The 16,118-nt window shown below is 33.1% G+C and overlaps 1 protein-coding gene across 1 annotated transcript; it reads left to right on the top strand.

Annotated features, from left to right (window-relative positions):
- The first annotated feature begins 9,802 nt into the window (after positions 1-9,802).
- LOC110992955 (inhibin beta chain) lies at positions 9,803-11,552 on the top strand. Its single transcript, XM_022258978.2, has 3 exons — positions 9,803-10,281; positions 10,480-10,850; positions 10,967-11,552. The coding sequence occupies exons 1-3, from the start codon at positions 10,167-10,169 to the stop codon at positions 11,111-11,113; spliced, it is 633 nt and encodes a 210-aa protein (XP_022114670.2). The 5' UTR covers positions 9,803-10,166; the 3' UTR covers positions 11,114-11,552.
- The last annotated feature ends 4,566 nt before the right edge of the window (positions 11,553-16,118 follow it).

Genomic DNA, 16,118 nt, shown 5'->3' with positions numbered 1-16,118 from the left:
TGCTGCCTATGAACGCTGTGGCGTCATATGGATGTGGACACGTATCATACTGCTAATTCATAGTATTTGCACGGATATAAAATAGTAATGTAATATTTGCAGTCCTTAATATATCTGAAAAAGCGCCATCTGTTTTCAAATAGACTTATTTTTATTGCCTCGAAAGTATTTGTTTCTGTAGAATATCTTAAGTAACACTTTCATTTGTAGGTGTCACATAAACAACTAGGAGTTATTATATCTGTTATTTTTGACTAGGCTTTATACTTAAGTCTTTAACGACTAGCTTTTTTTAGATATTTCAGTAGACAGTATTGTATGTCAAAATGATAAACATCTACGACTCTTAGCAGTCCCCATTGATTTTTCAGGAGTACATCGGTCATGATTGACTTAACGCCGTTTGTTCGTTTTAGCCTGATGATGTCTACTGGACATACTGAACTACGGGACATAGCTTCTCCCCTATATTTCCAGTACGACCGGTTTTCCGTGCTCCAATACCATCCCTACACCCTCAACAGGTTACGACCTCCACTTCACGGCTTTTTTCCCATCAGGTATCCGTTCTTCAAGAAATGTGCCAGAGACATTAGTTCTTCTACGGTTCTCTTAATTTAAATCGTGTAGAGAAACACCGATAATGGCACTCTCCATAGCTCGTAGCGACTTGCAGCTTGTGTAGCAGGCTTTAATTAATAGAACAGCCATAGATCACATCACTGTTCGAAGATTTGTCTCAATGCCTGGGTCAACTTCGACCGACTAGGTAACAAAAGACTAAAAAAGAGTGGACAAACAAGATTTTTTTTTGTTGGCGCTACAAATAGTTGTTTATATTGATTATACATAAGGTTTCAATGCGTTTTAAAATTAATAAATTATAATTTACCGAAACTAAGATTTTGGGATACCACAAAAATAGCAGAGCAATACTACTAATTATTTTATAGACAATCATGACAAAGAAGATAATATACAGTTTATTTTTTTACATTTTATAATTTTTATTTATCTTATTATCCTATCTTAGCTAAATTCAGTACCGTCGATCGGAACCCCTTCGCGGGTTAAGGCCTCATCCAGATTTTTCCAAATGACTTTGTCCATGGTTTTTTTCCATTGGCTTCCTCTTACCGCTTCTATTTCTTCTCTCCACCTTTTAAGGACCTCCTTCTTCCCCTTGGTCCTTTCTATACAGTTGTCTTTAAAGTCCACCTTTTATCTGCGTATATGCCCCACCCACTGTCAGTTTTTAGGGCATATTGTAAGACATTTATCATTTTTGTTTTAGGTTTTATTTTTTCACTTATAATTTTATGTATTTGTAAGAGGTAGTGAAATGTCAATGTAAGCAAATAAACACACGATACCTTGTTCTTGTTCTAAGTTATTTAAAAGTAAAATAATATCGTAAAGAAAGTCATCCATTTATTTCTTAGCGTTGATATTCTGGAAAGATGTATGATAAATTTTAACTGGCGCCATACAGTCGCACAAACACTGGTGACTGGGAGTCTGCCAAGAATTGATTGAAATATACGCTCCACCAATACTTTTGACTTTTGAGAACTGCACAACATGATTTATCTAAAAGCCTTTTGTAGCTTGAATATTAAAGTTCAACTTACGAAGATTTTTCAGTATATGTCGATTATGTTAGTTATATTCATCTTAAATAAATATATATAATTGTATAATAATAACCGTTAAATTAAAATATAATAGTAATTCTAATACATCTAATAACTAACCTTAAAATTTAATAATTAAAATATATTATTAAAAGGAGTCCCTTTAGGCAAGGTTCCGAAGATACTGGCAGCTTTCTCCCTTTGAATAGCTACAATAATTCTTCTAATTGCCTATTTAAACGACAAATGATCACGAATCAGATACTGCAATTTGATGCATAATAAAATAAGTATTAATATAAATATTTTCACTTGATTTTGAAGCCGCATAGTTCTATTAAGATTCATTAGCACGCTCCACTAATATTATTTTACATATACATTTTCGAATTTTATCATTACGATCATTTATTTCTGTGAATCTTAAATTTTAAATAAAATTTGATGTATGTAGTTTCAATTTGTATATAGCACAGAAAAGAAGAAGAAATTGTAAAAGAACAGAACATATATTATCGAATATTTGGATATAAATAAATTTCAGGGAATTAATCACTCGTTTATTGTATTAAGTTTATTAACTTAATGAATCTTATTTGTTAAGGCATACACATCCTTTTGATCGGTTAACGCAATTAAACAGAAATACTAAAATAGTTTAATTAGTGTATCTCTGACGTATATCCTAAAAAAAGCGTACCAATTCTTAAAAGGCCGTCAACTCACTCGCAAGCCCTCTGGGATTGAGTGTCCATGTTCCCCGTGCGATCTTCTAAAAAACGAAACCTACACGACTTATTTTAAAATAATACATCACTATTGTAAAACCAAGTATATACTTGTGAGTAATTTATACAAATTAGCTATTTCTAGTATCAACGCGGACTCAGTCGTACTTATTGGTAAAAGACACACACGCGAAAAAGGTTATTTTTTTTTAATCCTAGCTCCTAAATCATTATGATATATCTAGCGATTTGTATACGTTCCAAATGTTTTCCCAAGTTCTGATTCATCGGGAACCACCCAATTGGTATATAAAGCCTGGATTTCCCACTCCCCATTCAGTCTGACTGTAGCATCGGGAAGGGATGTCTGCGTTCCACGGCGCGAACTTTTTACGCGATCACAATTTTCCTACGTGAGCGTAAGTTGTATTGAAATATCTTTTATTATATTATTATTATATATTATTTTATATCTAATTAGTTTTCTAAAATCATAACATTTCTAGCTGTAGCTTCATTGTAGCCCGTAGCGCGTAGCACACGCAATAATATTCATACAGTTTAAATTAACTAAACAAATTATTAAATTATTAATCGCAAGGTACCAGTATAGAGTGAGAGGAATATATTATATTTAATAAATAATTAATATGACATTTGCATGCCTATTTTTAAATGGCTGATTGTGCGATTTAAATTTAAAGTGAATGTATCAATTTTATTGCAAATTAACGATTTATTTATTTAAAATATGCTAATAGACCTTTTTCGGTATATGTAGAAGAATTTATCGCCATCAAAAACACTAAAGAAATATTATAACTATCTAAATATCGGTAATTATAGAAGTCTTATATTGTATTATGTTATAAGCCATAAATATAAAGAACTAATTATTTTGTGGTTACCTATTGTTTGTGGTCCTTCAATTTAAGGGTCAAGAAAGCCTTCGAATATTCTAAGTGCGTTGGCCTCTATTCAGTATAAAAAATATGTTTTATGTCCAATATTATTCGTTAGTTACTTCCGGTGTATACTGACTTGAATTATTAATAAACATATTATTTGTAATAATTATAGAAACAACTTTTTATCTAGTAGAATATTGTTGACTTCCAAAGTCGAGTTTGGTTTTGTAATTGCACATTTAAAAGTTTTAACTAGAATACTACTATGACTTGAACATTTTTATTGTTCTGTTTATTTTATTACTTCGATTTGGTCTCCATTGATTTCTTATTCTAAACAATTCTACAATATAAGAATTGCTCTCAGCTACAAGGCTGCCAACTTATAATTTTTTTTTATAATAATGTAAAAAAAGTTTTAATATGTATGTTGAACAATTTATTATCTCTAAACGAAACAAAGTCGCAAACAGTAGAGCTAGCTGTTTTATAATAATCTACATCATTAACATTTTATAAATTACTAGCGAGACTGAGTGAATCCATAAAAATAGCCTATGTCATTCCATAGACTATCCGCCTCCGTAGTTGTGGATTAATAAGTTATGTCAGGGTTCGAATCCTGAAAACAAGATTCTTTATTAGCTATTTGAAAATGAGTTCATAATTTACATGTTTTTATTCTCATTCAACTTTGTCATTGTTTATTTCCAACAAGGAATAATTTGGTTTTGTTATTTTTATTAATACGTTACTTAATTTATCTTTCTCTTTTGTATGATATAAACTTTCCCCATGAGTCAATGTTACCTAGAAACAAAAACCAATTCAGTAAGAAAGCCATACATCTCAGCGATCGGTTTTAGATGTCACAAACTGCAAGGACTAACAAATCCGGTCATATATTTTGGCATGACTCTGAGATTCCAAAAACTACTGAGGGAAAGATAAACTTTAATTTGTTACCATGGTAACCATTTTAATAAATGGAGAATTAACAGGGCCAAATCTCTTCATAATATCAGTCTATATAAATAACAATATTTTTTTTATTTGCCGCCACAGAGCAGGCGGATAATAATTATTTAAAATATTTGTATTTCCTCCAACTTCGATTTGGTTCCCTTGGAGTGGACTCTTGGGCTGTGGATTCAAGTCCAGAAACGGTAAATAAAGATTTAAGTTGGCGCCTGGTAGTACCGGTGACCCTAGGGCTGGTCCTTTTCTCGCTCAATGAATAAGGATCGTAATACAGCGAGGAACTGCAGTTAAAGATAGGTACACTGACACACGGACCAAACGTTTTTAATTTGTTTTAAGTTTATTTTTTATTACTTTATATAGGTTAAGAATATTGTAAATACTGTATATTTTGATTGTTACGATGACTAATAGAATGTTAATTTTTATTAATATAGTAATGTAGATTCTGAAATTGATGACCAAATATAGTATGTAGTGTAGTTCATTAGGCATACGAATTGCCATTTCAACCCTTTTTAGTATAGAAGTATGTAGACGATCGCGTGACGAATTCTACTAATCCACAATACTTGCCATTTAATGTCGCCAAAATGTAGGTGAATTTTTACGATACGAACTTAATGTTTTTTAAAATTCGTTTAAATTAAACGTACCTAAATGTTCATTTCTATGTGAGTTTAAGTTGCATTAAATATTAATATATTTTAATAAATTTCATTTTACAACTTAATCATTAAAGTCATATTTAATACAGAAATAACATAATACATAAAAATATATCTAATAACTAACCTTAAAATTTAATTATTAAAAAATATTATTAAAAGGAGTCCCTTTAGGCAAGGATACGAAGATACTAGCAGCGTTCCCCCTTTGAATAGCTAGACTAATTCTTTGTGGGAGGAATCTCACAATATCACAGGAGAACGAAGAGCTGGCAGCTAGCCAGCTCTTCGTTCTCCTGTGATGTCGACTAACCTTTTTGATAATTTCCTAAAAAGCTTTAATGCGCTAGGACCCCACGGACCAAGGGTCTCGACACCGAATGGGAAAAAATCATATTCAGAGCCTAGACCCCTGTATTTGCAGACGTTAGCTTTTTCAGCCGCATCACAAGCCGCACCAGCTCTCTTGTTAGTTCCATGAAGATTGGAAGGGGCCAGTGTGTCTGAACAGGTGGCATCCCATACCAAAACCCGACCCATCTTCCATGTAAATATAATAAATATATGTTACAGAAATATGAAATTTCAGTATCAGGTAAAAAAGGTATTATCACCGTAACCCAGCGTTTATAGATTATTTTCCTTCCTCTTCCATTATATAAAGTTCGTATATGTTAATTCCTAACATCTTGTAAAATTCTTCAACAAACATTTTTCAACCATATGCTGAATCGTGACTTTTCGTGTATTTCTTATTCTTTTGTATTGCATGAATCCGTAAGATTGGCGTTTATTTTTTTTATTTTAGATTAAGGTTGGTGATATTATAAGTTTTATAAGATTTTCTTATGCACTTCTTGCACTTGCACTCACCATATTTTCTTTTTCTTCTTCTTTTCTTTTTTTCCTTTTTTCTTTTATTTTGACGTTCGTAAGTGTACATTATGTTACCTATATGAAACATAAATAAATGATTTTTGATTTGATTTCATTACATTTTGTTCTTTTTCATTATCAGGGTTGTCTGGAAAGAAGAGATCGCTTGTATGCGCCCGTTGCATCCCTTATAATATTTATGTATTATGTTATTTGTTTTTCTTTAAATGTAACAAAGTATGTATAAATAAATAAACATATACAGTATCAGGATCCTAAAAAAGCTTAACGCAAAAATAGATTCGTAACTGGTAATTGGTATCGTGGGTGTTATAAGAACCTAATCAAAATGTGTAATGTCGTTTAGAGTGGGCTCAAAGCAATATTTGATTCTCTTTGGCATTTATGAAATTGTTTGAATAATGTGTGGGCTTTTTCAAGTGTTTGGTTTACTTTTGAATGCCAAAAGGTCGAGAAATTTGATGAAAGTATTACTTTAAACAAATTGTCTGTCAAAGTTTGGTAAAAGAATTTGTTAAGAAATAAAAACTCATTTTTAAAAAAATACTATGTTCGTATGAAATTATTTTAGGATCAACTCAAGAATCAGTATTTCTTTGTCGTTGATTAAAGCTTATATAAGCTATTTAGTAAAGATTTATAGTTCACCTTAGATTCGGAAGCTAGTCAAAAGAGTGTCATTTACTCGAGTAAAATGAAAATATATTTAATCACATGTGTAAATATACACTTACTGAAGAGACGGTATCACATATCATCACTGACTCCGATATGCTACGATAGATACAATACTGAACAAATTATAGGCATGAACATAACAGACACAAACTTTAAAGAAATGCAGAACTATTTTGCTATGTGCAAATACTATTAAAATCCACCCTTCAAATGTTTATCCTTATATTCCTCCATGGTCTTGTCCCAGAGAACAGGACATCTTTCCACTAGAGAAATTAAAGAGATCTAAATTTTCAGCCATTTGATAATATAGGTTCGTAAGCGCTAAAACAACATTTATTGTCGGGTTACTAGCAGTTACACTTATATAAAGTAAATATATATATCAACTTAAATAATTCATAGTTCATTCGTAATCTTAGTAGGTCGACAGTGTAAATGTTTTACATTTGAAAATGTAAGCTTTAGTATTTCCTAGAAGGTATTTAGATGTTACATTTATCACATATGATCTCTTTGCGATAATTCTGTAAGGGTTGTAACTTTATTTGCATTTTCGATACCTCTGTAAGGCTTAGCTTTTTTAATTTTCTAATGGATTATAGATAATAATTAGTATTAAGTTATTTTTTACTCTCTATACAAATAATACTTGACATGTTCTGTCAAAACAAAACGTACTAGATTTGACATAATGAAGACAGTTTTCGCGCCAAATTTCTACATTATAGACGACAATTCAATACTTTTATTACAAAAACAATAAATACTTGACATAATCTATCAAAAACTGGATACATTTTTCGCACTAAATTTTGACTGGGAATTGTTAGTTAAAAGTTTTCTAAATTATAGACGAAAATATTTTTACAAAGTTTTTGTATTTATTATTAAACTCAAACAGAGCTGTTTGTAGCTTTTCGTTGTCTAGTTTAAAAGCTTTTTCTAACTTTTGTTTAAAGACCTGTATGGTCTTGACTTACACTTTTGACATCCATTGACATTACGTAAGACTGCACGTGCTAACGTTCGATCGCTGCAGTAAATAATTCAACCCTGATGCTAATTTTAAAACACCATCGCCTTCAAATGAGTCTATGGGTCACCTCAGTTCCAATGTAGGTCTCGTTTCCTCAGTTATTTGAACTTACTTTGAGTTAAGTGCTCGAAGAAGGCGGAAACGTAAGTCATTTTGTCTACTTATAATTGTATAAATATAAATATCTTACGTGTTTATTCATTGTATTTTTTTTAATTAAACTATTTATTACTGTTGGTCATAGACTTAGATTTCTATCACTGTATCTCAATATTCTTTTTTCTTGATAGGCACAGTACTTTTTAAGTCTTAAAATATTGTAAAGTGTCACATTGCGCAGATAATAAACTTTATTGGTGCACAGTCGAAATTTGATGCACGACTTTGGAGTTGCACGTTCAAGCCTACACTTATTATTTAATTTTATTTAATTAATTACCATTAAATATTTAGGACAGTTGATTCAGTTTCCGCCTACGTGGTTTACGCATATGGCGTTATACATTATACCCAGTTAAACAGCCTTAAAATTTATCAAAGAAACAGGCGCAAAATTTGTTATTGCCCCTACTTCATAGGGAGTTATGGGAATGGAAACGTGGTGGATTTTAATAATACGTAAAGTTTTCTTGCACTAACATCATTAAATAATACTCGTTTAACGCTAATGGCATGTGTAGTAGTGTAGACAACGATGTATGTCGATACATACATGTATTTTAGTTTCATTGTTTATATATTATAGCTTCCTTTTCAATCGCATTATTTAACGAATATCGTATATAATAATCATATCAAAATTTATTACTTAATTAGTTTTAATGTTTTTCAAAATGGAAGTTTTAATTATTTTAATTTTTTTACGATAAGATGTGGAATACAAATTTAACAAATTATACTTTTTGTTCATGACAACTTCATGTACATTTTAATGTCCTTCATAATCACCTTATATGTTCCATGCGTTGAAAGAGATTAGTAAATTATGAGAAATTGTTCTACCGTTTATATCTCACTCATCTGAGGTATGACATTTCTAAAAACATTTGAAAACTGCCAATGTTTCAAGATGTTTACTGCTTTTTGATAAATTAAATCGCAGTAATGTAATGAAACTTTTTTAATATTTTGAAATTTAATTTGTTAATTTTAGTTTTTGCAATTTAAGTTTAATATTTACTTATGTTTGGTATGTATTATTTACCTTATACAAAAACTATCATGTAAACGAAAAAAAATGAAGAATTTTTTAGTTCTCTTGTGTAAATTTTAGTGGCACATTTGGGGTATTAGAAGAGGTAGTATCACCAGACACGCGTAAAATCCTCGGCATATTTAAAGGGTTTGCGGTGTAACTCTTGTTTAGGGCATAAACTATGAGAGTGGGACTGATATAAATTAAAAGAAAAAACTTTGAATCATTCATTGAGAGAGTTCATTATATTTGTTTTAAAAAGTTTTAAATATGTTTACTGCTTGCCAAGTCTTGGCTTAAATAGTATTTATTTTTTACAAAAAAAAAACAATGTTTTATTAAAAAATACTTTACTTTAAATAGTAGGAACGACAATTGTTTCGTTGTGTTTTGAGGGTTATAGGGCATAGACTAACTGCTATGTTATTACTATAGCAGTTAGTCATGCCATTAGTCTTTTAATACATTGAATGTTTAAACCATGGATACAAAGTTTACCAAACGCAAAACCTTTTTATGGGGAATTTTGATTAAGTAAATATGAATGTTTGAATATATATATGAGTGTATATTATTATTTTTTATTAAAAAAATCATTTTTCGGATCCGAGTAGTCGGAATACAGAACATTGGGTGCCGAATACTCGGATCCCAGAGCTAGGGGATGGCAATCCTTTAAATCATGAACGGGACGCTCGCACGGATCAGAATGGGCTGCACCGCTACTATGGTTCCGCTCCACTCGGATCCGAGAAAAGAGCACTTAATGTGTTAAACAAGTTGAAACTATGAAACGAATGAAAACATTTGATTATACGACTAAACTCTTTGAATAAACGCAACTAGGTAGGTTATTTTTAGTCGAAAAGATTTTTTTATAATTAGAATAAATGCAATCGTACCATTCTCATCTGTATAGTATAGTATATATCCTGAATTATAATTTTGCAGGATGTAGAAGTACAGTTAAATTTACTTTCTTTTGTTACAGGTAATTGCTGAAGGCTGAGTCTACATTTGGAGCTCAACGATGGACATTTAGTTTCGTTTAATTCTTAGAGATTGCTGTATCCAGTCATAATAAAATTGCAATCTAAACTGTAGTACACACGGTAACGCGAACTTGAATCGGCCTGTGTGTCCGACCAATAAGGGCGCATACACACGTCGAGAGAGATTGCGTAGCCTGCAGCCACGGGCGCCAAACGTGTGCACACAGACTAAAACTTTATCTGTGGCGGCAGTTACAGCTTTCTTTTCGTCTGGTTCATCTTAGGATTAATATTAAGCTGTTGGTATAGGACCAAACGGTATTTGTACTAGTACTCATCAGTAGTATTTCACAGGTGAAACACTGAATGGTCAGCGTTTAATAGAATTTCGACTCGGCACGGAAGCCGAGTCAGACCAAGGTCTGTCTGTCGCTGAGGCAGAATTGATGGTCAGAGCAGAGACTGCGCCAAGAGCGCGTCGCTTGAGGTACACACTGTGGGCATTCACTGTTCATGGAAATAGTACTGTCGGGGAAATGGCTGGTGCTACAGACGTAGGAGGTTTGTTCATTCGTTGTTCTTCTGTTCGAATCTCTTTAATGACATTTCAATTTGATAAATCCCGCTCACTACGCTGCCTTGTTGCAGAGTAATTATATGATTTAACAAATATGTAATACTTAGTTTCGGTTGAAGACGCATTATCAATAACACCGATTAAGTCAATAAAACAGATGAAGATAGAATCATTATTTCCAGGGTTAACAGGTGGTGGTCGTGGTTGGCAAAGACTGGACGTAACATCAGTAGCGCGCCGATGGGCTGCGGCAGGGGCGCGGGAGCCACTGCGGCTGTTACTCGACTGCAGTGGATGCGCCGGTCGTGTGCGCCTGCGACTGGGTGGCGCGGCGTCAGCGCGACCCTTGTTGCGACTGCGACTGGCACCTCACGCTCCTCGTCGTCGCCGAGCCCTAGACTGCGATGCCGCCGCCCATGGGCGCTGTTGTCGACAGACGTACTACGTGAGCTTCCGCGCACTCGGATGGGATGACTGGATCGTCGCGCCCGAGGGCTATTATGCCAATTATTGCCGCGGGGCGTGTGAGCCATTCCTCAATTATCACTCGCAGGTATATATATAAGTTCCATCATTATTTTTACTTTATGTAACTAAATTGTATATCTTAGCTTCTGTAATAGTTTTAATAAAATTTTAATGGTTTTAATTCAATGATAAATGTGACAGGTGGTAGAAGCAGCTCGTCTGGAGCGCACCGCGTGTTGTGCGCCGGTGCGCTTCTCCGCGCTGTCGCTCATCTACTTCGGCGCCGACTCGAACATCATCAAACGCGACCTGCCCGAGATGGTTGTGGAAGAGTGCGACTGCCCATAGCGGCCTGTAAATAGCCTACGCCGCCCGCCCCGCTCCCTGCTTTGCCGCTCGAATCCGATTTAATCAGAATCGATTATAAATAATATTCTCGACTTGTGTAACATTTTGTTCCTCGCGTTCAAAGACTATATCCTAAATCAAATGGTGACACGCAGACGACTCGCGTCGGCGGATATTGTGCTTTGGACATTAATCGTGCTATTATATCGCAGGCGTGGTTCCGAGGTCCGTTGTTTGAGCTAAAGTTCGACAACATGCCAAATTGCCTTGTATCCGCGTCTGTGATGTAAAGTGAGCGACGCAAGCTTTGTCACGCCGACGCGACTCGTTTGTTTCGAGCCTAAATAATTTAATACGCCGTTTTCTTTCACCGCGTTTGGTGATCGCTTGTAATTATTGTAAACTGTATTATAATAATTATTATAATTATATTAATAATAAATCAACTTTTTCATAATTACAATTGTGTTTTTGTTTAAATATAGATTTAAATCCTTTAGCTTAGGTACTGTTTCTTTGTTCAAACAGAAGCCCTTATTAAAAGTATAAATCTTATGTCGAATTGTAAGGGCCTGTTTCACAATGTCCGGATAAGTTCCAAATAAGCTATTTGTTACTTATTGGTATGATAAATAGTATTTTTGCGTTTCACGACTGTCAGATAGCGCTATACGTCATGAAATTCGAAGTATCTTATTTGGAACTTTTATCTTTCGAATAATGTATGTGTTGCATAGCTATTTGGCACTTTATCCATACAGGATAAAGTGCCAAATAGGAAACAGGCCCTAAATGTTACATTGAAATAAGTTTAATATACTCAATACCTACTCAAAAATACACTTTCGTTTTGCCAATGTTGACTTACGCAAATGTCAAGCATATCTTGAAAATACGAATTTCTGGGTCTAGAAATACAAATGACAAGATCAAAGAGGAATCACCTATTATATTAGGTATCGAATTTTTCGTACATTTCAATATTTTTTCTATCTAGAGGCCATGCGGTGGCCTCAGGTATGCTGATTGCACTATTTATGTGCACAATTAACTTTACAGTACACTGATAACAACATAATATGAAGTTGAAATTTGATACAAAATTTTTACCCACACCTCAGGAATAATTTTACCTACTAGGGTTCCATTTAGAAAGAGATCGATTGTCGATGCCCTCCTGATTATATAGGTTTGCTAAATTTTGGAAACGTATTATTTTTATTATTACGTTTTATTATGACTACGGTGTATTAGGAGTAGAACTGAATAACAAATATAGTGGTACTTGACTATAAAAGTATTTTACAATATTCTTAACCTAGATAATAATAATAATAATTTTAATTTAAGAAATTGAAAAAGTTTGGTCTCTGTGTATGTGTGTGTGTGTCTGCAATGAAATTGAAATTCTGCCACCTTTAAAGCAGAATTTCAGGCAGTAATAATAATAAAAATTGATAAATATAAACTAATTTCAAATATTGCCTGTTGTAGTGTATCTTTAACAATTAATTATTAATTATTATTATCGTACAGAAGAACACTATAATATATTATATAGATATTTGTTGTAACATATTAAATAGGTGTATATCTTTTACCGTTTAAACCTACATGTTATCAACAACAAAACAACTTGCGTTGGTTAAAGTTCTCAATAAAAATAAAACAGATACGTAATGGAAAGCTCAGCACTGAAAGCTCCCGAACTATTGTATCGCAGAAGTATTGGCGCCGGTTTGTCGCGCGGTATTTGTGTGGGGTGGCCATAGTTTTAGAATTTTCCGGGTAAAAATTCAAAGACTTGAGTCGAATGTTAGTATGCATAAACATAGCACGATATAAGGTAAAAATTACATTATCATATTTTATGTAATAGGAGGCAAACAGACAGGAAGCTCACCTGATTTAAAGTGATACCGCCGCCTACACTCACATTGCTAGAAGGCTCGTAAGTGCGTAGCAGGACTTTTAAGAATAGGTTCGAAATAGTTCAGTGGGTAGCTGGATCTACATAGTAGTGGTATAAAAGGGACTAGTCATACTTGGTCGTAAAAACCGGTAGTCGTGACAGGCGATGATGTTGTTATTAACTACCTAATACAATAGATTTCAGCTAGATCCTTTGATTTTGGTCCAATATAACCGGTATGTTCTAAACGATGTCGTCGTACACGGTTTTGACTGTACACGGTTTCCAACATACAAATTTCCAGTATTTACTATATTCTTAACCTACATAATAATAATAATAAAGAAAAAATTATAAATAGAAAATTAAAACAAATTTAAAGAGTTTGGTCTCAGTGGCAGTGTTGCTCTAATGCTGGCAGTATTTCCTCGCTGTAATGCTATACTTATTCGTTGAGTGAAGAAAGCACTAGCTACTATTTAACAGGCACCGACATACATTTTTGATTAACGCCAGGTGCACTTGAACCCTACAGCTGAAGAGGCTCCACTCCAAAGGGAAAGTAAGTAAAGATTACGCAGCTTAAGAATTGTCTTTTATATTACCTTTCACTTCTAGAATATATATTTATAATTATTTTCACGCGTATTCAAATTAGCCTGTTTTATGGACACCGTATTCCTGTGCGATTCGGGTGCGTACGATCGATGTCTCCGCAGACGCCGCGACGCCTCACAGCCGAGTTCCGTTGTCCGCAAAGTTTACTATCGTAGTCTGCACTAACTTTGACGCTCAGCGATCCTCAAATGATGAATTATGCAGAATATTTTGCCACATAATTGTAGGCTAAGGACACAAATAATTATTACGCTACGACACTGGTGAAGTACTAATTTTTTTTTTTAGCAATAATAAAAATTATAACTTTTTTTTGATATTTTTTTGCAGGACTTGACGAATCCAGCTACTATCTGGCTAGCTCTAATGCCCTAGTGGGTACTGCCGAAAGGTTCGAGAAGACTCGAAGGTTCTGGATTAGGGTTTCAACTGAAGAATATTGATGGATTTTTAGGGCATTTATTATTAACATTTTATAATTACTTTCGAAACATGTTTGAGTAACGCTTAAATATTAAACGTTAAGCAGACTTAATTTAATTACGTAATTTATATTGTCTTTAAAGCCTCTATTGTGACCATTTTTTTTTCAAAATCAAATCGTGATTTGCTAGAATAGTGGTACAATTAGTTTCATAAAATTACAAATATATCCGCACAATCCGCCACTTATAAATAGGCAGGCAAATGTCATCTTATTTTATAATGTGACTATAAAACAAACAAAAGTATTTCAAATCTTTGTCAAACTTATAATCTAGATATTCGTTCACGTTTTAAAAATGTAGTTACCTTAAACACAAATATATTTATATATTTTTATATAACTTCTGGTCATCATTTTTATTTATTGTTTTTTTTTCTTCTAGGGTTGCCTGGAAGAGATCGCTTGTTAGCGATAAGGCCGCCCGTTGCATCCCTTGTAATTTTTATGTATTGTTTTACTTGTGTTTCTCTGCAACGAAGTGTAAATAAATAAATAAATAAAACCTTCCCCTTGAAATAATTGCACCTCTAGAAAGGTGATTAAATGCTTACTAATGATTAAATAATACTACTCTACTATGGCTAAATTTTATTATGAAAGCAAACTTACTTAAAAAATCTTGTTTTAATAAATCAAGTCAGAATACATTTTAAATATCGATGAGTAAACACAAATAAAATATTACGACAATAACAGAAGGCGCCGGTCGGCCTGTCTGCGACTGTAAACAGATAGTACCATCTTATCGTTTGTTTGACTACTAGATTGTTTCTTATCTATTGTGCGATTAATAATAAGATTTTTATCGTATTTTCTAATTAAAACGCTTGTACTCAATATATTTAATAGACAGAATATATCATTTAAAAGCTATAAAGTAAAAAAAATATTTTGAATAAAACCTTATTTTTGTTAAATTCCAAAATCCGTATAAACATTTCGTTGTTTTTTTCAAAGTAATCATATTGTTATATTTACATTTTATTTGAAATTTCAAATTACCAGATACGAATTTTTAGTCGTTGGTAGGCCATGAAATTGGGGTGCAATCTCAACATAAACACTAACTACTGTTTTATTTTTTTTATGTAATAGAAGGCAAACGGGCAGGAGGCTCACATGATCATAAATAAATAAAATAAAAAAGTCCTTATTCATTTTAAGTAGGTACATCTTTCCTTTTATAGTGTAAGATTTGGGAACCCTTTTAAGTAAATATACCTGTGTTAGGGTTCCCAGCTCTTCCATAACAAACTTAATTACTTAAAATATTATTTTGGCTTTGAGAGTGACCATGGACACTCTCAATGCCAAAGGGTTCGCCTGTGCGTTGCCGGCCTTTTATAAATTGGTATGCTCTGTTCTTGAACGTCGAATCGGTTAGGAAATACTTCAGTAGGCAGCTGGTTTTGGTATATTAATAACTAGTAAAGACTTTTGCCAAAATATGGCACATAGATATTTAACAATAACTAAGATGTCAGAAATCTAAATCTCTTTAAGTGTAAAGTATCTGAAATAGGCTATTATTATTATTATAAATAACTAGTTATATAGTCAGTCAGTAACTAGCGGAATATTATATTATCTAAATTTATACTTACTCTGTGGACATGCCAAACAGTCCTATAATACGAAAGCATTGCTTGGCTAACCGCGGGATGGTATGCGTCAAACATGTGCGAATATTATCGTTCATATGTGAACGAATTATAACTGAAATCATGTGGTCTTTTGGCGTTTCTCAACCTTGAAGAAGTAGGTTCGAACCCGTGCTCTTGCACGGGCACTCTTGTGCCTGATGTTTCTAGGTGCGCAATGATCTAATATATCATAGAATACTTCTGTACCGTAATTTAACATTAACTTATGAGTTTATTATAGTTTCCTACTATTTCTTTACTTTATTTTTTATTTAGAACCTGTACTACTCATAAAAAATATTAAGCTATGATGGCCTAAAAAGTGTCTTCAGCGTTGCGATTCTC

The sequence above is a fragment of the Pieris rapae genome, chromosome 6 (assembly GCF_905147795.1).
Source record: "Pieris rapae chromosome 6, ilPieRapa1.1, whole genome shotgun sequence".
NCBI classification, from domain to species: domain Eukaryota; kingdom Metazoa; phylum Arthropoda; class Insecta; order Lepidoptera; family Pieridae; genus Pieris; species Pieris rapae.
The sequence above is the reverse complement of the archived record's forward strand: the minus strand, read 5'-3'. Positions and strand labels throughout refer to the sequence as shown.